Below are 27,822 nucleotides of genomic sequence, written 5' to 3'. Positions count from 1 at the left end.
TTTTAACCCACGAAACCACACCTGGGCTGCTATAGAGCCCACCTGTAAACACCAAATTAATTGCAGTAATTCCCTTTTACAGCAGAAGGCGTCGGGGAACTCCAGATTTAGCTGAAGCTGTCAGTCTCCAAAAGCTAATATGCCCGCAAGTGGTGAACCCACTCCTGATGTTGGCTGGTGCTAAGGAGCCCACCAGAGCCCCCTGGCCAGACAGGGGTTCTCCAGCCTCTTCAGTGGTTTTAAAAAGTGAATTCTTGTGCCTGTGCACATTTCTTTTGGTTCCAGAGCATTCAGACAGCCCAAACCTAGGCAGGGAGTTTAGGCTGCACAAAGAGCTCTGTGAGCCCAGCATAATGCAGGGCCCTGCAGGAAGGGAAAAGAGGGTTCATGAATGATTTGGATGCAGGACTGGAAAGGATGCTAAGTAAGTCTACAGATAAAACAAAATTAGGAGGAGCTGTTCCTTCCCTGGAAGGCAGAGGCCTTGCAGAGAGACCTCGACAAATTAGAGGGTTGGGCAATCACCGACTGTACGAAGTTTGGAAAGTGCCGCTTTCTGCACCTGGAACAGGGCAAACCTGGATGTAGAGACAGACAGGGGAGCTGGGAAAGGGACCTGGGGTTCCTGGTCGATGGCAAGTTGAACATGAGTCAGCAGTGCCCTGGCAGCCAGGAGGGTCAGTGGTGTCCTGGGGTGCATCAGGCACAGCATCGCCAGCTGGGCAAGGGAGGGGATTGTCCCGCTCTGCTCTGCTCTGGGGCAGCCTCACCTGTGCTTGGGGCAGTTTTGGGTGCCACAAAATAAGAAAGACATAAAGCTCTGAGACAGCTTCCAAAGGAGGGCCACGAGGCTGGTGAAGGGTCTGGTGGGGAAGACATACGGGGAGTAGTTGAGGTCACTTGGTCTGATAGCCTGGAGGAGACTGAGGGGAAAGCTCTGCAGCTCCAACTTCCTCATGAGGGGCAGGCGCTCATCTCTTCTCTGTGGGGACCAGCGACAGGACGTGAGGGAATGGGCAGAAGCTGTGTCAGGGGAGGTTTAGGAAAAGGTTCTTCACCCAGAGGGTGGTCGGGCTCCGGAACAGCCTCCCCAGGGAAGCGGTCACAGCCCCAACCCTGACAGAGTTCGAGGAGTGTTTGGACAATGCTCTCAGGCACATGGTGCGAGTTTTGGAGTGTCCTGTGCAGGGCTAAGAGTTGGACTCCATGATCCTCGTGGATCCTTTCCAACTCAGCAGATTCCGTGATTCCGGGTTTATTGACAAACCCGAGTCCCAGAGCTGGTTTCGCCTTGCCCCGCCGGCTCCGCGCTCGCCGCTCCGGGCGCACGGAGGTGACGCCTGCAGGGCGGTGGCATCGGGCGGGGCGGCGGGGCCGGGCCGGCGCCTCTGCCAACCCCGCCCGGCGCTCGGGACGGGGCGGGAAGAGAAATTTTCCTCTGCAAAGGAAGCTTTCGCTTCCCTGCGGAAAGAGCGGAGAGGCCGCCGTTCCCGAGCGCCCGGGCCGGGATGTGAGGGAGGCGGTGGCGCGACCGTGACGCGGCGCGGGGCGGGGCGGCCCGGCCATGCCGAAGCGCTCTTGCCCCTTCGGGGACGCGGCCCCGCTCCAGCTGAAGACCCGCGTGGGGCTGCGGGAGCTGAGCCGCGGCGTGCGGGGCGAGGACTACCGGCGGGAGGTGTTCGGTGAGCGGGGGGCGGAGGGGGGAGCGCCGGGCCGGCCGCCCCGCCGGGGGATGTGGCCGCCGGCCCGCGGCCGTGGGGAGCCCGCCCCTCACTCTGCTCTCCTCTCCCGCCGCAGAGAGGACCCGGCGGCTGCTCTTCAGGGGTGCCCAGGCGTACATGGAGGGCGCAGCGGCCGCTGCCCGCCCGGCAGAGCCGGAGCCGGCCGGGGAGGCGCAGGGCGAGGGGCCCGGCTGGAGCGGGCAGCTCCTCATCGGCCACGACGGGAAACTGCAGCGGCGGCCCGCGGACAGGGGTGAGTGTCCGAGGTGTGTCACGGAACCGCGCAAACCCCGAGCTGGAAGGGACCCATGGAAGGGTAACTCCTGTCCCGCCCAGGACACCCACGACGTTTCCACCATGAGCCTGAGAGCGCTGTCGGAATGATTCTTAAGCTCTGGCAGGGTTGGGGCCGTGAGCACTTCCCTGGGGATCCTGTTGCAGTGCCCGACTACCGTCCGGGTGAAGAACCTTTTCCTAATATCCAACCTAAACCTCCCCTGACACAACTTCAGGCCATTCCCTCGGTTCCTGTCCCTGGTCACCACAGAGACCAGTGCTTCCCCTTGGCTTTCCCTCACAAGGCGGTCTGTACTACCATGAGTAGTTGTGTGCTGAGTAGTTCTTCTTTATTGACCTTACTTAAAGGAAGTGTTAGATTTGAGCTGACGGATTTCCGAACTGCCGCGTGTATGTTCTGCTTTAAAATCCCTTAGCCTCTTGCTGCTGAGCAGAGAAAGATCCAAGAAAGTTCCAAGAGGCGCTGCTCCCTGTCCCCTTGCCTGCCCGAGCGTCCTGCGAAGTGCTGCCGCCTGTAGCTGTGCGCGGACGCGCCGCGCTCCGCAGCTCCTGGGACTCCCAGCTGCTTTCTCTGCCTTGCTGTAAAGCTCATCCATTCTTTGCCGTGTCTTTGCCGAGCAGTTCCGCCCGTGGGAGCGTCCAGAGCCTGCTCGTCGTGTGTGAGGACGGCCGATGTGAAGGACGCGTGTGCGCAGTGTGACCGGTTCGTCTGCCAGAGCTGCAGCAGGCTCTGCAGCTGCTGTAACACGGTTACCTGCTCCTTGTGCTCCACTGTTGAGTAAGTGCTTCTCGAGTTTTGAAGCTTATTTTAATTGCACGTACCCTAAAAGCTGGATGCAGCAGATATCTAGCTCATGCATGTAAAGAACTTAAACTCTTCCCATGCTTTAGCAGCAGTGAAACTGTCTGAAACATGTGAACCAAGATGCCTGTTTGAAGCAGTCTTATCAACCTTAGTGCAAGTCTAGTTTAACTTCGTATTTAAATGCTGTAGGAGATAAAAATTTCTCCTGCTTTCCCACCTGCAGTATAGCATGCTGGTCAGTGCTGAATGCATGCACTCCCTAGGAATAATCTTAATTTTTTGCCCTCATAGTTAACAATTCTGTGACACAAATGCTGAGTGTGCTGTGTGGGAGTCCCATGGTTGCAGTTGATAATGGAAGAGTATGCCATTGTTATGTTCCAGAAACAGTAGGCACACTGACTTTGTTTCTTCTGCTTTTGTTTTTTTTTTCCCCCCTAGTTATGGTGTTGTGGGAGAGCAAGTTCTCTGCAATGGTTGTTCAATATTTCAAGTCTGAAACTTGATGAAATAACCCTTGTGGCTAAAATGTCCATGAATTTCATGAAGTCTTCTCCTTACAGCTAATCCTTTTAGCATGTGAATTAGTTATGGAATTTCTATGTTTTATATCTTTATACTGGACTTTTAAATATTGTAGCTAAATAAACATTTATATTTTAAAGCTTTTTAGATTATTTTGAGTCAGCTTTCTCCTTTTCCCTAGCTGTGATATGCCTGTCTGGAAGGGACCACTCTATGCTCTTACCTGGTGTTCCTGATGTGATACAGGATTCAGAATATTCTCTCCACATGTTGGTCATGTTAGGACACACTTTTGTGGGATCAGAATAGAAATCAGTTGCTCCTTCTGTGCTTTCAGGTGAGTGTGAATCCATTCTGGACACACACAACATTTTCTTTGTGAGCTAACTAGGAAAACCAGCCAGGCATGAAGGCTTTTCCAAATAAAACAATGTGCTAATTCTGGTTAAGTTTTTTTTAAGCTATCACAATTTGTGCTTACTGACAGCTTGAATGGTTTTAATCTTTCTGTGGTAACTTTGATAGAAAGAGCAATAGCACACCAGGGTTGGAGTAGAAAAGCTTTTCTCAATAGTTAATGTTCCAGTACCTCCACTGAAAGGTCTTTCTTGGAAAGCAACTTACCTGAATGAGTTGATCATCTGTACCATAAACTTTATGTTGTCCTGAATACCCACTCAGAAATAGCTCACAAAGTGGTCTGAAAATGGTCGACGCTCAGGGGTACCTCTCCATAAACCAGCTCACTCCTCATTTTCCTTTCAAATCACTGCAAAGGCTTAGTATTGTTTGTGCTGTAGGAGTGAAGTAAAGTGCTACTGAACAGCCTCTCTAAGTAGTTTTCTTTTACTGATTTTGCTATGTTTCATAAAAAAAAGACTTTTCATCTGGCAAACCAACTATGCCTAAGAGAAAACTATGGTTGCCTTTGCCTCAGGAAAATGCTGATTTGAGTGGCTGATTTCAGGCTGTAGGATAAAAGGAATAGATTTGACACACACAAAAAATGAAATCCTTGTGGCACAGCTAATGGTCTGTTTCTCAAATTCTTTGCCTTGAATTCCTGAAGCAAAGCCTGCCTCTCATGCTTCCCAGTCTTCTCAACTGTGATTAGTATGTTTTGAGTGGAGTAACCTTGTTTTACCTGTTTTGCTCCACTTTAGCCATTTCTGTTTGAAGAGATGGAAAGGCCCTTGCAGTGCAAATTGAGAGCCTGACTTCTCCCTCGTGGGGACACCTTTATTTGACATTCTGTTGGAGGCATTCTGGGTTTTTGCATGTCGGAATACTGCAGCTACCCAAAGAGAGTGGTAAATGCTCTAGCAAAGGGTGGGGGTGGCTGTTGCTGAAGAGCAGCAGTTCTTCATAGCTGCACTGGCATGGCTTTGGGTGTATAAGCCACAGTGAGGTGCAGGATGACATCCTTTCTAGCCTCTGTAGCACTTTGTATAACCACGCAGACACTTTAAAAGCATTAGTGCCCTTTAGCGTTTCCTGGGGGGTGTCACTTCGCTCTCAACCATCTGTGCCAGCCTGGACTGACCATCTGTGCCAGCCTAGATGTGCTGATGGATCTGGTTAGTTTTCCTGTTCTGCGTGTTTTGGAGCCAGTTAAATTGGAAGACTTCACTGGTTCTTACTCCAGTCTTCATTTTGAGCAACTAAGAAATGTCTCTTATCTTCGTCCCTGTAACAAAGTCTCAAGTCAGGTGAGTAGTGAAAGAACTAGTCAGGGTGTGCAGGAATTCTACAGCATTATCTATCTTTTCAAAGTTCTAATAGATGAAGTCAGGATGGTGGCAGATCTCTGGTGCAGTTCCCAGCTGTCAGGTATCACAGAGCAGATAAAAATGTTGCTCCTGTGGCAATCATTTTAAACCACAAAGCTGAGTTTTATGGATGGGAAGAACCTGTGGCTTACTGCATTTAGATGTTAGTTTTAGGAAAGAGTTTTAAAACTTGGCTTTGTTTCATTTGAAGCTTTAAGCAGTGAACAAACGTGTTTTTCAGTCAAGCATATTTTTTCAAAATGAAACCTTTAAGTATGTGTCTGCTTTTTCTTACTCTCTCCTGAGGGTAAGAGACTGAAAACAATGTTTTGCTTCTAGGCTCTGGGAGATATGAGACATGTTGTTTACAAATGATTTGTGTTTCAAACTAGCTGGTAGAAATGGGTTTTTGGTTCATTTAGTCAGTGCTGTATTTCATAGAAAGCTGTCCTCTGTAAACAATGACACGGATTTCATGGCTTAATGTTCTTATTTGTTATCCTCTAGCTGCTTGAAGGATGGTTGTGCATTAGGATAGATACCCAATGCAGCATGAAGAGCTGGGAGAAGAAAAGCAGGAGGGCTGGAAGAAGGTTAGAGGCTGGAAGGAGCAGGGCAGGAGGAGCACAGAACAGTGTGGCCAACTCTTGCATGGGGTGGTGCTTCATACATATAAGAAATGGGGTTTAGTGGTTACCACATCTGTTTCTCTGGCTTCAGAAGGTGAGAAAACTGCCTGTGTCTACCAAAAGACTCAAATATTATTCAGGAAAGTTTTTTTTCTAGTCCTGCATTTCTCAGATAAATAATGGGAGGTAAGACTGGGGGCTGTTTGTAAATCTTTATAATGCCTACAGAAAAAAAACAAACCTGTGTGAAGGGAAAAATCTTTGGGTGAGAGGTACAAAGATTTTTCTCTTTGCCTAATTAACTCCTACTCACAAGGGCTTGTCTGTTGCCACTGATTGTTGAGCTGTAATAGAGTTGCAATACAACACATAGGGTACCCCTAGGACTGTAAAGGAGAGCCAGAGAAATTGTCTGGTTTATTAACTGAGCAGAAAATTGGGTTTAATACTCTCCTTTTTTGTTGTTATTGTATGTTCTTCCCCTCCTGTTCAGTGCAAAGTGTCAAAAATCAAAGTTTGCCTGCCATTCCAAGGGAAGGAGATCCCCTGAGGAGCCAGCATATTGGTGGGTAAAAATATCCTGCAGTAATGATTTTACAGACGGATGAGAAACTTCTGAGGCCTGTATATCATTACTGGTGACATATGTCTTAAAGAGCAGATCTTTATGTCTAAAAAGAAGTCAGCAGATCTGATCAGGATAAAACAATTTCTTTTAAGACTAATATGTGAGTAAATTCTAGAAATGTGTGGTTTCAAAGACACCAGATATTTAAGGACAGTCTAAAGTGGTAAATGTCTGCAGTAGTCTCCAGTATCTCCACAGTGTGTTAGAACAAACCCACAACATTGTAAAAAGCTCCGTGGAAAGAACAAATACACTTGAGTAGTCTCCTTCAGTAGCATTTGTCCTGTGCACATAGTAATTCCCAAATATTTTGCAGTTCAGGCCAGAAGTCTTGCTTTTTTTCCAAGAGGAAACTGAGCTATTCTACAGGTGATCCAGACAACATGAAAAATAAAAATAAATAAATGTTAGCTCTCCATTCTGTGAATCATGTGTCTTTTGTTTAATATAACCAGCACCTCATCCTCTTCTCCTCCTTTTGTTTTAGCGTCCTACAGATTTGGGCCCTGACCTGTAGCCAATTCATAGACTTTTTTTGGTATTCCTTTCTGAACAGGTGATAACTAGGTGCAGTTGTATTTTACCTCAGGACAGGGCATAAACCCCAAATTATGCAGGTGAGAGTGAAAGACAATGTCCTTTTTTTCCTTATGAATATGGGTAAGACTTTTATGCTTTGCTTCTGTGCTATGTTTGCTGTCATCAGCTGTGACACTCAGAAGTGTCTGCAAAGGGCTTAAATCTTCTGAATCTTTCTTTGAAGGGGTGCAGCCAAGAAGTAGAAATGGAAACAGTATCTTTGTCCCCAGTTTTGTTAGGCCTGGTTCTTTTCAAAACACCCAACTGGCCTCTGGGTGGATTGATTAGACAGCAGCAAATGCCAGCACTGTGCAAGGAATAAATACTTCTCTTTCACCATGCTCCCTACTAGTCTTTGTGTGATGGCCTTGGGTTTTGACAGGATCAAACTGGATTAAAAACTTGAGTCCCAGCAAAACTTACCTGTCATTAAGCTCCCACGGATGGAGTATGTGTACGAACTTGCATCTACTGCTGCACTGTAACTTTTGGTTAGGTGTAATACTGTTTCATCATGGCAAATCCTGCAACTAAAAGCTGTTTGTCCGGCCTTTACCTTTCATCTGGATTCCAGGCGTGCTGACAACCTGGACATGAAGCCCTCTGTGCTTGGAGAAGCTCCAGTTGGGATAGAGTGTGACAGAGTATCTCCACAGTTTGTTCCGTGTCTGTCAAGCTTTGTCCTGTGTTCCTTGCAGTGATTTACTATCGATTGTCAGGCTGAGATCCCAGCCTACTGCAGGAATGTGTGGAGTTGTCCAAGCAGAGGGAGGAAAACCTCAACCCACCCAACAGCAGCACTCAGCTACGTGCAGAGCAAAACTGCTGCAGCAGCACAGGGACTCCAGAGCCCAACTTTGCAGCACAACCTTGGGTGTGGCAGCTTGGAAAAGGAGAGGGGTGCTGGGGGGCTCTTCCCAGAGAGCATCTTTCTCCCAGCAGGCTTTTAAATAAGGACAGGTAAGGCTGAGAAACACCACCTCTACCCCGTGTTGAGTTGCCCAGTGCTCTTTCCTCCACTTTCTTTGGGGCTTTTCATTACTGAGAAGGGGAAGGTAGCAAAGCTTTGAACATTGTTTTTAGTAAGGCAAATTGGTTAACCTATTAAAAGTAGCCAAGAGGCCTCAGAAAATGTAAATGATTCTTTAAAAAATAAGTAGGAGCTATGTAATTTAAAGACAAATACTTCTTGTGGATAGAAAATTGGAAGAAAATTATTCTAAATTACTTTTTATTTTACATTATTATAATTGCAATAGTGTGAAAGTGATCACACACTTTGTATATTTTAATAGCTAACACACACACATATATATATAACTTCTTTTTTTCATATAGATATTTTATATTGATAGATAACAAAATACCATACCTTTTGCAGTCGATTGCATTTTGAACTGCTACAATTGTAATGCAAGCTTTAGTATTTGCTGGTGGTGTGTATTCCGGGTTTTTGCTATTTTATTTTCTTCCTCTGGGGAAAAACTCAGCTGGAATCAAAATATTATGTCTTACATTTTTATTACAAGTTTTTATTTCTCATGGTTGTGATTTGCATTAAAACCCTGTGATAGATGTTAGGTTACTTATCTCTTGCAGAGCTTATAATTGCTTGAACATTTTGTGGTTATAGGAATTACTTAAAATTTTAGGATTTATTTAATTGTATTTTCTTACATTGTTTTACTCAAGTGTAATAGTTTAAATCACGATCCACTTCTCATTTGTTCTTTAAGATGCAGATGTTTTTCTGTTTCTTCTTTCCCTGACAAAGACACAGTTGTAGGTTTTGAGGGCAGGTGTCCCCTTGATAACCTACACAGCCATGTCAGAACCCCATGGTGTCACCAGGTACTGTCCTGATCTGTTCTGTATGATTTCTCTTAAACTTGCACTGAATTTCAACAGCTGCCAGCGGCTCCTTGTGCAGAAGTGCTCTTTAATCTGATTAGAGGCTTAAAATAAAGCATAATCCCTCCTCCAACCTTCGCAGCCGAAGTTTCATCTCCAAGCCACAGGGTGGCAGCGCGATGTTGGTTTTGTGTCTATTGTTACCCAAATTCTTGGGGTTTTTTCCTCAAGTCCTCAAAGCTCGATTGGTACTGTAATAATTGGACTGCAGATTTGGGGAGGAAGTGTGTTTAAAAATACTCCCCTCATAAATCTGTAGGACAAAACCAAATGTTCCCAAAACAGATTTTTGGGGTTTTTAATCCCAAATATTTTGTACCATCCATAAAATATGGCCTGAAATTCAGAACAGACCATTTTGCTGCCTGCAGAAAAGAGCACAACGTAAATCAAATGCAAAAGCATAAATTGATCACATTATTTTTTCCTTTGAATTCTAACATAGCAGTATGACAAATAAGGTTGTTTATATGCCAACATGTAAGTTATGCCGCTTTTTTCTTAAAAGCCCAACAACAAAAAACAACCCCCACCAAAAAAACCCCAAACTGAACATTCCTATTACACACTTTTTTTTGCATTTAATTAACATATCCTACTCAAGTTCCTTCTCATAAAGACATGAAGGAGTACAGTGATGTCCATGCCAAGAGCAGGACTGTAAGTCTGGACAAGGAAATGTGTAGTGGGGTGCTGACTGGCAGTGGCACCTGAGGGATGGTCCTGGTGGTGGTGGAGAGAAGGTGAGAATTGTGCCAGTCTTTGAGGAGAACAATTTGGGGGATGATGGGCTGATCAGTCTGACCTCAGTCCACAGGAAGATTGTAGTGTGAATCCTCACAAAAGCTGTGTCTGGCTCTACATCCAGGCACGAGAAGGGTGAGAACACAATTGGAAACAGTCACACAGATTTATCAAGGACCTATTACATCTGACCAACCTCACTGGCTTTTTTGATGAGACGAGCAGCAGAGGATGAGAGGAATGCAGGTGTCCTCACCTGGGGAAAGGCAAACCTTGTTGGGCTGCAAGAGCAGGGGCAGCACAGACCCCCTTGTGCCAGAGATCCAGAGCTGCTACTGCTGCTCATGAGGCTTTAGTGGCCCTGGGGACCCTGCAGTGCAGAGAAACAAGGGAACAAGAAGCTTGGCAACTTCCAGGTCATGCATAGGGCACATCTGTTCTCTTCAGAGTCTACCAAAAGCACAAGGATTTCATGATTTTTTGAGGACTGCAAGGCTGTGTATTGAGGTGTGGTGCTTTTGGTTACACTTAGGAGTTTATAGTACTGTTGAAACTCTTCAGCACTCTAAGATCTGCTGCCTTCTTCTGTTCTGAGCATTGATTGCTGCTGGCAGAAATGAGGAACTGGTACAAGGCTATGTGGCCTGAGTATGTCCACTCTTACATCCTGTTTACTCTGCTAGAACTACTGATATGATCAAACTTACTCATATCCTTAGGTGTTTTGGTGGGATGTGCTGTAGAGCGCAGCATTTTGCAGAACATTGATTCCTGAGCCTAAAGAAATGATTCAATTTTCAACCAAGTAGTTTACATACAGAATTTAATGCACTTTTATGTATCTCGTCCCAGTGAGTTTCATTTTTGGAGCTTGGTTCTCCCACACTTTCTTGCACTGAGTAATACCTCCCCAAATGAGTAATCTGATTGTTCTGATTTCGCTTTCCATGATAGCAAGATTATTTACTGCCCCAAAATAGATTTTGAAGTATTTTAAATGGAGTAAAAACAAGCTTAGAAACCTGGGACTGTGATCAGTTGGGATACCAGTATAAGGAGTTAAAGTACAGTAAAATGTAAGGTTGAAAATATGTAGTCAATGTACAGATTTTCATGGTCTCCTCCCAAAAATATTAAAAAAGAAAGCCAGCTTGAATATTTCCTTCATAAATTGTTTCTTCTTCTTAAGTGGTTTAACTCCAGGTTGTTCTGAAAGTCCTCACTTCTCTGAAAGTGAAAGAACTTTGGTCTCAGTTGGGTGTAGTCGCCTGTACTGCTGCTTACAGAGCTGGCTTGAAGAAATTTGTGTACTTAGGTGGGTCACAGGAATGCAGGAGCTTTCTTGCTCAGCTAGGCCACGGAGTAAAGAAGTACTACAGAAAACTGCTTTGTGAGTTTGGATCAGCACTGCTGAACACTAACTTCTGTAAGTCCTGAAAATACTTTTTGTTCCTCACCTATTTCATACTGGAGTGTGCTGTCTCAGTGAGACCAAGAACTAGAAGTTATTGAACATCGAGTTAGAGGAACTTTCTTTCTACACTGGTATGAGACTTCACTCTGTCTACTCTGTGCCCTCTCCTGTACCCCCCGTCATGTTTGGGATCACTGCTAGAACAGTTTTTCTTACATCTTGCACTGACTTTTTCCCTTCTGTGTTGATGCTGCTGATAAGGACACAGTGAGAGCCTGTGCACTTGTCTTCCTCTTAGCACTAAACAGTTTCCCATTTGTGAACTGCAGTGCTGTCCTTGTTCTGCTGAAGAAATCATCAGTGCTCGTGATGCTGTCCCTTCATTGCTGCTGCTTGTAATCTACTGCAAAACAACATGATTTGGGGTTCTTCCATCTTTTACCTAGTGCCAGGCATCGTGGTAAGTGCAGCTTCATGTGCAGGAGTTGTGGCTCTGAGCTGTACCTCACATGTCTGTGGTATTAATTCCACACATGGTCGCTTCTGCCCAAGTTAAATGAAAACTTCCACCATAACGAGTGTTGCCAGAGATGAGAGTACCCTTTAAAGTTCAGTGGCATACATCACTTGGACATGAAAACTAGTTCAAACCTCAACACTTGTTCTCTGTATTTTCTCAAGAATTTCAGTTCTTGTGAGGCCTTTAACTTAGAATATTTTCTTAGTTTGGTTAACTCCTGCTACCATCTGTTGTTCAGTAACAACTTGGAGCCAAGGCGGCTGATGGAGATCTGCGTTCTCCTAGATCAGCACTTGGCACCATGAGCTTTTTCACAACCCAACAAGCAGTTCCAACAGCTGCATGCATGAATCACTTAAATTATAGTACCCTGCAGCACCCTGTAAGAATGGGTTTTGACAATCTGGTCATACGCCACACAAGCAAAAGTGCGATGAACTGAGCTCCTTGGAAGGTGTGCCATAAATTTAAGATGATTATTTTGATACGTATTTTAATGTAACATGCTCCATGGTTCATTACTGTTCAGAAAGTTTTGGGACTACCTAGATTGCATGTAAGAGTTTATAATTACTGAAAAAATTCAGTGGGCTTGGGGGTGTGTGTGTTTATTTGTTGTAGCAAACTATTATGACACATTCCCTGTGGTATTTCATATTACTGAGAGACAGTTTGCCCCAGCAGTGGAACAGCTCTTCACATGCTTTTGAGTCAGTCTATATTTAAACCTGTCTCCAGCAGTATTTTATTTCAGTTGTTTTACTCTGGTTTGCCTAGCTGTGGATGCATTCTTGATTATGATCTGTGTTTATTGAAAATTTGCTGTCACAGAACCACAGTCTTTCAGGTTGTAAAAAACCTCTAAGATTATCAAATCCAACCATTAACCCAGCACTGCCAAGACCAGCACTAAACCCTGTCCCCAAGTGCCACATCTACACAGCTTTTAATACCCCCAGGAGGGTGAGTGCCTCCACCATTCCCTGGGCAGCCTGTCCCGGTGTTCACATGTGCTTTTCCACAAACACTGCAGAACATCCTTTCATTCAGAGCTTGGCACTGCAAGGGCACCTCTTAAAGCTTTGCAGAAGGCTTGTGTGGATTCCTGGTTGGTTTCGCAGCAATCAGCCTGGTGTCACTGGGCAAACTGGGCTGCACAGCTGAGGATCTGCCCCTGTGTGTCATTTGTGTTATGCTCCAGTGGTGTCATTACTTGTTTAATGATAACCATGGCTTTGGCTGAGTGTTTCACACGAGGCCATTTACAAAGAATTTATGGAGTCCATATGTTTGGATTTCACTTAGCTGCCCAAATAAGGGGGGAGGGAGCAGAATGGAGGTTGATTTTATTTTGAACCTGCATCTGCAGACTAGCTGGAGCCAAGCAGGGTAACTATAGGATGGGACAGTATCATCCAGGAATAGGGTGTTAAAACTTCTTGGGCAACTTCCACAGAGCTGCCTGGCAGGAATTCCCCCTCAGTTCCTCTAAGAAAATGAGATCAGTGGGTACCCAGGGGACAATGTGGGCTGGGTGCCAGAGAGGGGAAGCTTTCCATGGTTCTGCAGTAGGATGGGAAAAGACATGATTAAGTCTTGAGTTGAAAGAGTTTTATCAATATTGTTGAGTTGTTACAAGCCTTTCACACCACTAGAAAAGTGGATAAATTGGTCTCAGGATGTAAGGCTGCAGACTGAGGCAGTGAACTTGAGGATGCTGAAGTAGCTTGGTTTTAATTTCCCACATTTTAAAGAGTTGTTAAGCGTCTCTAAGAGTTTTAAAGAGAAGATGTAAATATTTTCCATCAGCAATTTTCAGTTAGTGTCTTATCAGGTACTTAACTCTACATTTATAGAGAACTCTAGATAGGTTGAACTTGATAGTTCATACCACAAAGCAAACCAAAGTGAGATAAAGGACAGACAAATTTTCTGTTTTGTTTTCCCCAGTTTTTTTACATTTATCAGCTGGAAATCCACACAAATTTAGGTATGTCCTGTAACAGAAATGGATGCCAGACAGTAAGGGGTAACCAGCTATTTTTTTAAAGCAATCAATTCTCTTCTAACTCTACTAAAGGAGCAAGAGTGTGTGACAAAAGGCACTGGGCAGTTATCTCCTCCTCTTACCTGTAGCAGAATTGATATTAAAAATATCAATAGGAATAGGAAATCACTTTAAAACTCAACAGGAGACTTGCTTTTTTCTTTGTTTAGGCCAGTATTTCATGCCAAAATACACCAGTGAAGAGTCTACATGAAACTTGAGAACCTGGGTCTGTACAGACAGTGTAAGTGTTCCTATGGATTTGGGTCAGATGAAGTCTCCACAATGACCCAAGGAACATCCAGCATGAGGAAAATAATTATTTAAAAAGATATTCTGTCAGTTGATAACAAACCCTCTAGAAGGGACTGCAGAAGATGAGAAACAGGGAAAGGCACAGAAAAAGAATGAAGGTGAGGGAGGAGGAAGGAATCCATTGTTTCCTGTCTGCTGGGAAGGGACAGGAGAATGATGTCATAAGACAAAAGGCAAGTAAAGAGAACTGGAATTCTGAAAAAACAGACTGAAAAAAGGGAAAAGGGACTCAGTAGTGCAGGCTGGACTCTACAGGTACCACCCAGCAATCTGCATCCTACCTCCGTGCAGCGGAGAACTGAAAGACCATGTCCATGTGCCAGCTTTTTCCCTGCTCCCAGGAGAGGAGATCTGCTCAGCAGAAGACAGATGGCATTGCCATTGCCTGTGCTCCTGTGGGGGCTTTTTCCAGATGGGGAGTTGGAAGCTTCTTTGTGCTGCTCCAGCCTTCCTGTGCAGCAGCCCTCGGGTGCTCAGGGCTCCACCAGCCTGCGTGCCCAGATCTGGTGCTGCTCAGACGTGTGCAGCTCAGCACTGAGAAAATTGCAGCTGAACCCGTTAGGAAAATAAATGGATTTATATCCAGGGTTTTCTTCCTGGTTGAGGTGTCCTCGTTGACTTCTCCTTTCTTGTAACATGCACCTGTGTTTTCTTACTATTGAGAGATTGCTAATAAAAGCTGAGTTACTGTCAGTGATCTGAAAAGAAAGTCGACACAACTGTTCTGCATAGGGGAAGCCCAGACAGCCCTGTGCCACTCACACACTGACCACCAGCCAAACTCGGTGCTTTCCTGCATTGCTTGGATGCCTCTCCTACCTCGAACAAGGCACAGCTATGACAGGTTTCTCAAAGTTACCTGAAAAACCCCTGGGCAGTCCAGGAAGCATCGCCCTCATTACAACTCAATTTGCTGCTTATAGGAATTTTTAAGAAAAGATCATTTTAAATACCATTAGCCACCTTTGATCTCCACTTCCTTCGTGCTGAGCAAGTCATCACAGAAAGTAAAACTTTGCAAAGGTAACCTGATTCAAAGTTTTACAATCAAGTAAAGGGAGATACTAAGTTTAATCCCTTTATCTTAGTTACACATTAAATTTATGACCTCACCTGCGTAAATAAGTACATTTTGATCTGCTTTCTTCCACTTCCCTTCCTCTCCAACTTTCCAGTCTGCAGTTGCTCCAGGAGACTTTGTTCTCTCTGTTTTTACTCAGTTTAATTTTACATGCATTACTGGATGGTCACCAGGTATTCCTGTCTTCCTGTTTAGTTTCATTTCTCCCAGTAATATCAGAATAAGGAACAATCACAGCAGCTAAACAAACCAAACAGAAAACTTACTATGTGCTGCAACCATTTAAATAATATCACTCCATTTTTAATTCTTGAAGTTTGTTGAAGGGCTTATGTTTTGATCTTTCTGCACATCCATAAAGCCTTTAACAGTCACTGGAGCAATTTATCAAATTATGTGAGAAAAGTTCATTAGCTATTTAGAAAAAAAATCACTCAAATGCTGTATTGACTCCAGCCCTGTGTGTGGGAGAAGGTGTTGGAATTGTTCTCCAAAGTCAGATCTGTGCCCCACTAAATTAAAATAAAAACCCAGTTTCACAGTAAGGAGCCTCTAAAGCGCAGCAAGTCCTAACTGCAGAGAAGGATGACAGAATCACAAAATAAGCCGAGCTGGAAGGGACCTACAAGGATCATCAAGACCAGCATGCTTAAGAATGGATTTCATGCTCCTTTTAATCAAATTTTGATGAACTCTCAGGCACTCTGCTGAAGATCACAATCACTATTTTTTGTTCTGATATAGATTTTCTCAGTACTACACAACTTCCTGGCTAACAGCATCAGTACTGTAAGGACACAGCAGCACAAAGGAATAGATACAAGAGTTTACCAGTAACTAAAGATCACAACATTTGGGGTAGGGTTTGTGTGTCCTCTGTGAAGAATTTTCACTCTAGCATAAAAATAATTTTATCTTCTGCAGGGAGAATGTAGTGTATGTGGAGAATTTGAGAGACCTTGAGAATCCAGAAAATACAGCAAATGCTGTCTGTGTTGCCACTTATCTTCTTGAAACAAACTCAAAACTCTGATGAAATGTAACATACAAGCAGTTACAGTAACGAGACAGAGGACATGAAGAAAGTGTGGAAAGCAGGGTTACATTTAACACAAAGCCCATCTCAAAACCCAGTTACGGGCAAAAAACCCCATACGAAGCACCACTTCAGCGAAGGGGAAACAGAACTGAGCTATGTGCAGGCTGAAAAACCACAGAGGGAAGTACAGTTTTTACACGTGAGGACCTTGATTTGGTCCTCAAGAACCCACCACGCTCACAAAACCAGGGTGGTGACCAGCAGTTACAGTAACTAAAAAAAGTGTCAAGCACTGTAACAAAATGCATTTGTTTAAAATGACTTCGACAAAGCGCAAGCAGTCATCACCTGATTAGAATGCAGCATATGCTGCAGCAGACAGCGGGCACGCGTCTGCACACTCAGCTGCAGGGGGATAATAAGCTCCTATAGGCACTGTGTGTTCCTTGCGCGTTACTCCTCGTGGCAATTAACCTCCCTGCTATTAAAAACATCGCGCTCAAAGTGGAAGACAAACACACTCATTTGCAACACTGAAGAAACAAGATCCTTTATGTTCGCCTGTTTCTTCAACTGTGTTTTTATCTCTGAAGTTCTTCTAGATACAGTGAAATAAATCAGATCTCCTAAGTTATCATTTCCCAAACTTCTCAGGCAGAGAAGATCCGTATGAGTCTCACAGGCACTTTCTGTGCGTGGGCTCCGCTTCTGCAACTCTTGTCTCCTTGGCGTTTGCACTCCCGCTGTGGGCTGTGACCTCTGATCTGAGACCACCATCCTACAGCCAGCTACTGGAGATAAAAATCTGTTTTGGCATGTGCTCTCTAAGAAGCAAAGGGTATTTTCTCTGACAAAGATTGAAAAGGCCCCACAAACACTCAGGAGTATGAGAACCCAATGCTGTTGTACTGAGCACTTCAACACAGAGACACAATCCAAAGCAGCAAAAAAAATTCACCATCACTTAAAGCAAGGACCATCCAATTCAAACAATCCAGGCAAGTTTTTGCCCTCAAACCTCCAAAAACTGTCGTAATTTGTTTCTCAGGTGGAAAACCGGGAACAAATTCAAACAGCAGCTAGGACACTTGAGGCCAGTATGAGAGCTGGAGAGCAGGTGGAGGTCACCTGCTGGAGGGGTGAAGGTGCAGAAACAAAAATGAAAAAAAGCTGCTCATTCTACTGGGAGGGTGGGCAGGGGGGGCAGTGAGAAGTCAGAGTTTGTGCAAAATTGGGAATGTTATGAACCACAGTTACCTTCCTCCACTTTAAAGGGAGAACAGCCTGACATATCCTAATGGGATTGTACTGGATGTTTTAGTTACACCAGAGAATATAAAATGGAATTTGCAGAATTACCTGGCTCCAGCCCATGTCTCTTAACCCCGAGCAGCACTCAGAGCAGTGTCTGTTTCAACCACTGCCCAGCTGACCTCGATTCCAGACTGCAGTCACAGGCACACAGAGAACTTACTCATGTGCTCCTGCCAAGGGCTTTTTTCCTGTTTTTCTCCCAGTCTGAATTTACAACCAAATTCCTGGTCTGTAACACAGATACACTACCAGTGTTCAGAACTTGGGATGCACCATCTTTGCTGCAATGTGCAACACCAGAGCATGGTGACGTTTTTCAATGCCAGAAAGAAGAATGGGAAGGTTTTGGCTGTAGAGATTGTTAGAAAAGTTCTGAAGTTTCAAATCAAAGAGCTAAAGAAACATGCAAGATTTAAGCAGTCTCTGCATATATAGTACAAGAAGAATCTGAGATGAATGACACTCGAGTCACAGGTTTTTGCAATAAGATTTTCTGTGCTAAATCAAAATGTAAAGAACACATTTTATGTTTGCAGATAGGCAGCTGTAACAGCCATAACCATTCAATTATGGACAACAGGTAAGGTGTTTAGAACAATCACTGGCAAAATGAGGGAAAGTGTCCAGAAGACCCAGCACTCAGGTGTGCCCCTCACAGTTCTCAGTTGCTAACAATACTAAGATTCAGAGATCTTTGGCAGCTTTTTTTGAGTTCCATTTTATATAAGGGAATTAAAACAATCCACCAGCAACAACTGGCAGAAAAATGCTGAGACACAATCAGCCTCAACAAAACAACGTGATCCATGCCTGCTCCTGCACTTGACAGAGCAGATTTTCCTGGGGCAGATTATGGTAACCTTTGCTCACTCCTGTTGCCTATATTTGGATGCACGAAGTTGTGTTAGTTCAGAACTTGTCAAGACTTGTAGACTTGCAGAAGAGTTTCCTTGGACTTCGTCCCTGGGCTGGCTGGAGACTCAGATGAAGACTTGGAAGCAAAGGAAGGAGAGCAGTTAGATCAGACCTGCCAAACAGGACAGGCTGTCCAGCCCCAGTCCCTACAGAGACATGGATCTCTTCTTCCCCCTTCCCTCCTTGCATAAAACACGCAGTAAATTGCACTGGGAATTACAGCTCATTCTTTGAACCAAAAAACGTGCTGGATGTTTAATGGCTTACTACAGTTGCAACTCCTGTTGCTCAGTCTGAAGCACACTGCAGTTGTTCTTGGATGTTCGTATCTTGTTCTTTGTATTCTTGTTTGAAAAAGGACATTCCAGCCTTCTGTAACCATCTCCCAGCTGTGATTAACATTAGTGCCTGGAGAGTGTTAGAGATCGTACAGCACAGACTGGCCCGAGTGGTGGAACAGAAATACCTTTGCAGATCAGGACCTTTGCTGGCACCAGGAGGGCAGCAAAACAAGGCCAGTCCTCATTCACCTCAAGACAATTTATTCCTGGCACACGGTGCATTTCTCTGAACAAGTGTTTTCCAAAATTATCTTTGCATAATGATCAGCACAGAGATGAAACAACTCAGGAGGAACAGAACAGCCTGAATCCCTCAGTGATAAGCACATCAAACTTGAGAAACTGGAGCAGTTCTTGCATCTCTGCAAATTCAGAAGGCTCCTACCACAAGAAATAAGAACCTAACTTGCTGAAGAAATTTTATTTGCAAATACTGTATTTGTATTTGGGGGGAAACTTTAGTATCATGAGTAAAAATATAGAGTTGAATGTTGTTAAAAAAAAGTCAAGATGATGTGCAAGCACAAGAGTGTCCGATGGAGAGGGGAAGGGAGGGTTTTCATAATATACTTCCTTTCAAATAAAAATATTAAATGCTACTTAACTGGAATACGTCATCATTTTTTATACAGTCAGGAGAATGAAAAAAACCAAAAAAAAGGCGCAATTTAAAGAACGCAACCTACAATGGAATAACTTTATTCGCAGCAGAGACAGAATAAGACTGCTTTTATGAAAATTACAAAGAAACATGATACAACAAAAATAGGGTGTGGGGGATTTCCCACAAAGATTAAAAATGAAAAACAAAAAAAAAAAGTTCACTTTTTGAACACCATTATTATTCAAACACATATGAAGTTTCAACCTAGTTTTTTTTATACATGGGAAACACTGTTAAACTGAATCTTCAAGAGTGAGAAGGCACCATGAACTGTTGGTTGATACCTTTAATGCACACTCAAGAAAGAAGAAATGATCTGGCATGATGCAAAAAATCATTAAGTGTTTATATATATTCATATATCTTTTTGTAAAAAAAAAAAAAAGTGGCAACAAGTCATTACTTCAGTGCCAAATGTACTCGTGTCTGGCCGACTCGCTCATGAGGATGATTTCTCACTTAGACCTGTGTGGTATTTCTGTACAGTGGTGGAAGTGGGTGATTTTGTGTTGTTGCCTTTCATATTAGATTGGTAAATCAAGCGTTTTCTAGGTTCTGAGAAGCCAATCCTATGAAGTATTCCTAAGTTCTATGCAAATGGAATCATTAAATGCACTGTCTAGAATGAAATACTCATCTGTACGGCGTGGCAATCCCACCGGATTCAGTTTGATATGTAATGTCTTGTAGCAGATGTTATAACAAAAATAACTTTTGCTTTTTGATTTACCTCACTGAGGCCATTAATGCTGTTCCTATAGTTGGTTTTCTGGAGTTGGATGACACTTCACTGCTGTCCAAAATGAGTTTGAACCTTAACCCTCCAGAGTTTGTTCACTTTGTTGCTTATATTATCGCACTAGCTACTAAAGTCTTATATCTTCCTATATAAATCTAATTGTTCAGAGTGCAGATTCTGTATTTAGATAATGAACTGTATGAAATAAATAAAATAAGGGGATTTTCTGGTCAGAGTTGCTGATATGTTGAATACCTTAATTATTTCTAAAGTAAACAGTTTTGGTGTATATTCTTAAAAACCCATGGTCATTCAGCATAAAAGCCTTGACATAATACTTAAGAATGGATTTGTTCTCCTTCTCAAAAATGCATCAAAGAATTGTTTTAAATACAGAATCTGTGAGGCTTCCTACAAATTCACCTAAGTCGTAATACAAACACAGTTTGTAACTTGATAATATAGAAAGTTCTCTAGTGTCCATTGAAGTAAGGTCCCCAAAATGCAGTCTGTTTTGTTTCTGAATGGCAAAACATTAAGCGGTTCCACTGGCTGAGTAGGAGAACTGAGGAAAATGAGGTCTTCTCTCGTTATCTACACAATCCATGCTGTCATCTGAAAGACGAAAAAAACCATCAGGTAACATCTGCTACCTTTTTTTATTTTCAGCAAATCAACAGTAAGATAATGCATGGTACAGTTATTTCAGAAAATAGTTGTTCAGATGTCCATTTAAAATTGCTAGGAGCTGCACTGCTTAAATCCACATCCACTGCTCTGAATTTCTGGCAATTGGGATTTGAGAGCATCAAACATGCTCAGTTATCACAAAAATGTAATATTTTGATTGAATATGGACATTAGCCCATGCTCAACTGACTGCTTGCATATATACAGTGCATGTGGATATGGAAATGTGCAAAACTCATTATTATCACTGATTTCCAATGGGAATGTGCAGATCTGGAAAAGACAACAGTACAAATAATTTCACTCTTATAAAACAGGTTTCTCATTTCCCCAACTGGAAAGATGTGGAAAGTTTCACCTCAATTTACCAACTTCTTGGTCAAATACATATGGAAAACCCTCACGTTTAAACTGATGCTTTTTCATGTGTGCTGAAGAGACTCATCTGGTCTGGAGAACACAGTGAGAAACATTTGGAAAAACTTTACCTTGGTCAGGAGGAGTGATTGTTATCATCTGTGCTGTAAATTCTTCATCAAAGTATCTTGTATCTGTTTCAGATGTAACTTGTGGCTTGAACGGAGGTACAAGCTATGAAAAACAGAAAGTGTCCATTTACAGGCTCTTGCAGTGCCATTGTTGAAACAAGTAGAATTCTACGTAGTTATAAGCTACAGCGCCTTTTCCTACATTCCTAAAATGTCTAAAAAAAACCAGTTCACAAGGAATAATAGTAAAAAATACTTAAGTGTGCACTTCCTATTTATGGGGCATTTAAGGCATTTTTTTCCCCTAGGATTTAACCGCACAAAGAAAAACTTAGAATCCAAAAATTTCTTCAAGTAATAACATGCTGACCAATGTTTAAAAATAACAACACATACTGGTTCCCCACATAATTATATGGAAATCGTCAACCTTACCTAGTCATATTTATGCTTAAGGAGGATGAAAATGAGTAAGAAAGATGCTCAGTGATACCAAACTGATCAGCTAATCTTGTGTATCGCCGTAACGGTTGTAACATGCACCAAAAAGTTTCAGCTACAGAGCTACTGTGCCCATGCAGCTCATGTTGGAGGTCTGAGCAAGCCTGAAGAATTTAGGCCAAGGCAGCAGCAACATTAAGCTTAAATACTCCTGGTCCCCAAAAGCAGTTTGATGTCAACTCTGAACTTCAAACACCTGGAGTGCTTACAAAAACCTGAGCCCAGTCAGCAGTGAACATCCTCCTTTTGCTACAGCAGGAGTTGTGCTCGTTGGGGTTTATTCCTGAGACTCGCTTGGGCAGACAGGCTGGAAATCATCCATGTGTACCTAGGCAAGCTCTGGCAAGAGCAGCTCCAGATGGAGCAGAGCTGCCTGGCTGGGGCTGGAGGAGGAGCGCGCCTGGGAAGCGGGATGGGGAGCTGGCTGCATACAGATGTACACACTTGGAACACAGACAGCTTCGGAGGGCAACGGAGCCGGGATTCAGACCCTGCTCACCTTCCCCTGCACGGGGCAGCAGAACCAGGATGTAAACACGGCTCTGCGCCCTCCTGAGCACAGGGAGCCGCGCTGGGATCCCGCTCGCCCACCACCGGGGTTACGTGTGGCCATCTTTTAATAGCACACAGCCACACCAGGCAGCAATTTAGGAGCGTGATTGAGGAAGCATAGGGCTTCCAATCCCAAGCTGCAGGGAAAGGTTTAGCAAGGCGGACAGTAAATTGCTCCAACTGGAATTATGCACTGACCCCAAGACGTGCACTTCTGCACTTGCACAAATAAGAACGACACTGACAGAAATCACTGCCTGGAAAAGATCAGCAAATCTTCAATATACAAAACACCTCTTCCCCACGGCCAACTTTTCCTCCTGCTTGGATGTGAAGAATCATTTGTTTGTCAAGTCAGCAAGTAAGAAAAGCACTGATTTCAAGCTCCCTGTCACCAGGATCGTCCTTCTGATCTGTTTTGAGAGCACCTAAGAGTGTCCTGTCATACACACAACAATCCAGTAAAATGCCTTCATTTCCAATGTAAAGACTGTAAGAAATGTAATCTATAAAGATGGCAGCATTCCCACATACAAAGAAGCATTTACTGTTTAAAATCAATCTTTAAAAATTTAGGGACATAGAAGCTCTGTTTATTGTAAGAGAGCACAATTATGGTATATCTTCATCATCTTTTTTTTTTAATTACTCACAATTCTCTGTGCCCAAGAACAGCTTAAAGGAGCTGGCCACATTACCCTAACAAAAAATATTTGGTCCTTTGAAGTGTTTTTTATGTCCTGAATTTAAAAAGGAAAAGGAAATAGGATATCCCAAAGTCAAGAGTCAGTCTGAGCCTTGCATTCTCCCTGAAGCTATCAAAGAGGGAATGCTTCACACTATAATGTTAATAACACTTCTCAATCAAATCACACCAACATATTACATGCAAAAGCCCTGTGGAGCATGAGGATTCTTCCTTCCTCGTGTAACTCTATTCTCTCTCTCCTTGCAGCAGCCTCTGCCTACTTCTCGAAGCAAACCTGGGTTTGTTTTTGACGGGCTGTGCATGTGTGTGTGTGAAGCTCTATCTGTCCTTTTAACCTAATGGTGGTTTTGGCACTCACAGTGCCCCTGCCCCTGGTTGCTCTGCTTGCTGTGCACAGCATGGAGTGATTTAGGACTTGGGCACTGCAGCAGACACCTGAACTGAGCACATCAGAACAACTCAGAGCAGCAATCCCAAGCCAGCACACATGTTGAATGGCCTAGTGCCGCCTGTATAATTTTCCTTTTTATTTTAGTATCTGTTAAAAGCAATTTGAGACAGATTATGATGCACCCACAAGACATCTTTTCCCCCTAGCTGTCAAGTTCTGAGCGCTATGCTGGAAACAGGGGAAGCTGCAGAAAGCTCCAACGCTGGCTTTAACAAGCAAATATGTCGCTTTACTGAAAAGCTGTCACTGCAATAGCTCTGCAGTTCAACTGGTGGGGAGGTGCCACCTGTAGCCTCCCACGGCTGCAGACCAGCATTGGTACCCGCAGGCTCATGCTGGTTTAAGAGAGAAAAAGGACCAGAAAAAAACCCCATGTGATTAAAATCTCTGTGTATGTTTTGCTTGTGGGTGGGCAAAATACTGCAAATTAAACTGCACCTTTCTCTGCACCAGAGACAGACAGCACTCTTCCAGGTGAGCCTAATAAACATTTTAAATTTTGGGGACAACCCCAGTTATTCAAAGCTCCTTATAATATAAAGCAAAGCTATGTTTCCAAAAAGCTTAATTACAAAGCAAATGTTCTGGATTACCCAAACCCATATTCATATACACATTCAGCATTTCTGGAGATGGTGGGTAACCAAGCCTAGCACACAAACACCTCTTGGCAGCTGACAAAATCCAGCTTTAATCCATGGGTCTGCACTTCAGGTAAATGCTGCAAGACCCTCTTTGGACCACCCAGAATGTAGGCAGCAATTACCTACAAGCTCTCCATTTGCACAGCACGCCTACTTCAGCTGCAAACACTAATGGGACACGAGCAAAGCCAGGATCTAGACTCCTTGGATAGTCCAAAGTGAGGAATAGTCTCAATTAGCACACAGTCTTCTCCAAAAGATGTGAATATTTGGAATTTCCTGATAATTTTCAGAATAATCTGAATCAGTACCACTACGGGACAAGTTATGAAGGCTTTCTCAGTCCTATGAATAAATACATTGCCTCCACCTTGTGTGATTTCTCTTCTGTTCAGGGAACTGTGACTACCACCAAATACCAAGTAACTTCACTGAAAACATTTGAGCCTCATTGACAGTTTTTTACCTTAAATTGCATATAAAACCAGCAAACCCTCAAGCATGCAGCTTGTCAGCTGGGTGAAAATGGGGACAACTTCCTGTTTAGAACAGAATTCAGATCTACTTTTCATGTTATACTGAATAAACTCCATGGAACTCTCTCCTGCCCTCATGACTGCATGCAGCTCTCCCTCAAGGGATGCTCTGAAAGGACTGAGGTCTAAAGTCCTATCTACACTTTCAAGGCACAAAACCTTGGTTTATGATTTTTCAGTTCCCTTTAGCCACATAGATCTGTGAGGAAGTGAAAGAACAGCCCTCTCTGTAGCTGATACAGGCACTGGACAATTCTCCCATTACAATATGGGAACTCAGTTTCTGCCAAGTTTCTTACCTGCTCCCACCAGCTGGAGGGACAATTAAACTGTATTTAGAGATCAAATGAGATCTGATACCATGAGGAACTGCTGGGGGAAGGAGAGAAATCAGGAAAGGCTGGGATTGAGTGAGATTGTGTGGCACCAGTAGATGGGAACCCTGAATCAGCAGACCCACGTTTTAGCTGGCTTCATTTCACAAGCGTTACAAAAACGTGGCTGGTGAGAATCAATCTGAGAGGACAACAGCACGCCACCCTTAGAGCACAAAGCGGGGCATCTTGGAGGAGTGAAATGCTTATCTGAGAAGGAAGGGGCAGTGAGGCATAGACAACTGATGAAACACATTCTTACAGGAAGGGCTGGGCTTTTGGCTTCAGTGGCTCCCACTAAAAAGCCAACAAACTCAATGAATGGTCTCAAGGAAACCCATGAGAAATACCATGAAGTGCAGACACTTCATATCAGTCCTCTGCCACACACAAAAAATTGTATTATGCTTGGATTGATGTAAAAGACTACACTTGTCTGGACTTGTCTTGAATGCTGACATCAGACTGAACAGGCAGGAAAAATGCAATTGCAAAAAAGAGCCCATCTTCTACTACTGCTTCTAGGCAGTCTGGCTTCAGATGCTCACGAACCAGCAATAACTCTGGGCTCACAAGGGATACATCAGTCAAAAGCAAGAAATGGCAACAGGAGTTCACAGGAAAGGCCATTTTAAAAGCTTATACACTCTCTAAATTTGGAAGCGATTTTGATTACATCCTATTTATTCAGCCATAAAACCATGTATCTCATTAAGAGACACTCGTATCTTTGCAAAATAAAAATCCAGAACTAAACTGATTACAGTATTTTAAATTGTTGCTAAAAACAACTGCAAACCTTTTCTGTGGAGGGTTTCTGTGTACCTTTAGAGAGCAACAAAATTTGAAACATTCATAACCACAGCTACAATTCACCTTGGGAGAACAGTTGTATAAATACCTTTTTCTCGTATACATCTTGCCAAACAATGCCAGCAAAGAATTTGTGCTGCATAATCTCCTTGGCATCATCAGGACCGCCACCTAACCTGTAGGAGGCAAAATATGTAATTAAATGTTTGAGTACAGTTATTTTTCTAATACATTTTTTATTGCAGTGTACTGAAGAAATTCTGAGTTTATATAATGCATTTGGGAGCAGTTCTAGCATTTGCAATGTGTTTGGTTTTTTGTGCAAGGCCTATTTTAGGCTTCAACACAGTTCCACCAAAAGATTTAAAAACATGCTAACAAACAGAACAAAGATCTCTCTTAGACAAAGAAAAAAAAAATAATAGTCACAATTCAAAAGATTTGCCCTTCAGGAAAGATGCTGTCCTGGGGACCACAGCAGATCCTGTAAAGTAAAATGTCTAAGCCCCAGATCCTTCTCTCTACATTAACATGCAACTACCCCTTACAGTTTTCTAGAGCAAAGTGATGCTAGCAGTAAAACTGAATTTGAAGTGAAAGAGAGACAAGGCTTTTTAAGGCAAACTGATTTATGCAACCTGATTTAAATTTCCATTAAAGAAAACAGTTGACAACTGCAGTGATAATATCACAGTATATGCAAATCCTTCCTCCTCCTTGGCTTCAGGAAAGCACAAAGGGTGTTTTATTGACTTGAGGTATATCAAGATAAAGCACTTTTATTCCAAAATAAGACTGTCCACACAGCTTATAGCTGTGATCAGTTTAGCTGAAGTCTTGAGCACTGATGCTTAAATTTTGCTGTGGAGGTTAAAATGTTCTGTAAAAGAATGAACCACATCTGCAAGCAAAGGCAGGCACAGAGAAAACAAAACAGATACTGGGTAATTAGCAGGAGAGTCTTTCAGGTAACAAGGTTAAGATGACACTCAGGATTTCAGGTACAAAAGGTGTTACCATGTTCACCCAGGCTGATCTCTAGGATCTGCCTGTTCTCCCATGCTTGGTGCCACTGGCAAACTGAGATATTGACCGTGTTTCAAGAGTTTGAAGCAATGACTCGTCAAGACCCAGGCTAGAGTTATACTGCTGCAGACATGAGGGACACAAGGCCTGTTCTCTGAGCCTGAAGCCAAGACCTGGCCAGGCCTCATCCATTGCTGCACAACATCTGGCCCTGAATGTCCTCTGGGCCACGTGCAGTAACCCCGTGCCCCAGTTCATGATTAGCTGGGGACAGAAGGGGGGAGTTGGTTCAAAATCTCAGAGAAAATACGAAAGCTGTGCTAAAGCCCATTGAAGTGGTATTTTTACAGCCTGAGACTGCATGTGCTGGAATGCAGAATGAAGGCACAGTGCTATTGGGACAGCACTGGATGATAGTTCAGCATGGAAAGTCAAATACTGCAACACTTTGTTCACGGTGCCAACTGGGAATGGATCCTGATGCATTCAACCCCTCAGCCATGCCCGAGCACCATCTGCAGAGAAGGCACACTGGCAGAGGCCACAGCTGTACCAGAGAAATCCAGCAGCAGAGGTGCCTGACAGTCCAGAGGCTGTGCTTGCTTCCTTGCCCTCTTCCATTCAGTGCCACAGTAACCTAAGGGGTTTGCTCCTTACATCCTTTAGAAAATGTGCACTGGAACAGCTCCCCAGCCTTCCAGTACCTGGGTGACTCTCTCCTGCCCAGGTAAGCTCTAAGACTAACCCAAGTCCACCCTGAGTCCCAGGGGCCAAACCAAGCTGGACAGGTGCTCTCCCATCTGCCTGGCAGCACTTTATACAGCTGTGGAGCAGCCTGGAACAGAGACAAACTCCAGGGCAGCCTGGGAACAGAAACAAACTCTGTGAGTAATCATTTCTCGGCTGGTTCCCCCCAGGTCTAGTGGCTTTGCCAAGTCTCTACCAGACTCCTTGTTGCTTCCACAGAACAGATGATGATGGCCGATGAAGAGGGTGGAGTCAATCCTCTATCCACAGATGTCAACAGACTACACAGGAGTT

At 43.7% G+C, this 27,822-nt stretch overlaps 2 protein-coding genes across 3 annotated transcripts in view; one reads left to right on the top strand and one right to left on the bottom strand.

Annotated features, from left to right (window-relative positions):
• Positions 1-1,361: 1,361 nt before the first annotated feature.
• Positions 1,362-24,401, top strand: SIVA1 (SIVA1 apoptosis inducing factor). 2 transcript variants are annotated; one of them, XM_032110651.1, is made up of 4 exons: positions 1,362-1,682; positions 1,798-1,974; positions 2,640-2,796; positions 21,005-24,401. In XM_032110651.1, the coding sequence occupies exons 1-4, from the start codon at positions 1,565-1,567 to the stop codon at positions 21,120-21,122; spliced, it is 570 nt and encodes a 189-aa protein (XP_031966542.1). In that variant the 5' UTR covers positions 1,362-1,564; the 3' UTR covers positions 21,123-24,401. The 2 variants fall into 2 exon arrangements, with proteins under 2 accessions (XP_031966542.1, XP_031966543.1); XM_032110652.1 differs by lacking the exon at positions 21,005-24,401 and adding an exon at positions 3,265-3,500 and having other exon boundaries at positions 1,367-1,682.
• Positions 19,278-27,822, bottom strand: part of AKT1 (AKT serine/threonine kinase 1) — a 78,139-nt gene continuing 69,594 nt past the window's right edge. The window contains exons 12-14 of the mRNA XM_032110650.1: positions 25,844-25,931; positions 21,176-21,278; positions 19,278-20,612 (exon numbers count right to left, since the gene is read on the bottom strand). Of these exons, the coding sequence (XP_031966541.1) occupies positions 20,533-20,612; positions 21,176-21,278; positions 25,844-25,931 (271 nt within the window). The 3' untranslated portion in view covers positions 19,278-20,532. The remainder of the gene's footprint in view (positions 20,613-21,175; positions 21,279-25,843; positions 25,932-27,822) is intronic.

The sequence above is a fragment of the Corvus moneduloides genome, chromosome 6 (genome assembly GCF_009650955.1).
Source record: "Corvus moneduloides isolate bCorMon1 chromosome 6, bCorMon1.pri, whole genome shotgun sequence".
Classification (NCBI taxonomy): Eukaryota; Metazoa; Chordata; class Aves; order Passeriformes; family Corvidae; genus Corvus; species Corvus moneduloides.
This window is presented reverse-complemented; position numbering and strand designations above follow the sequence as displayed.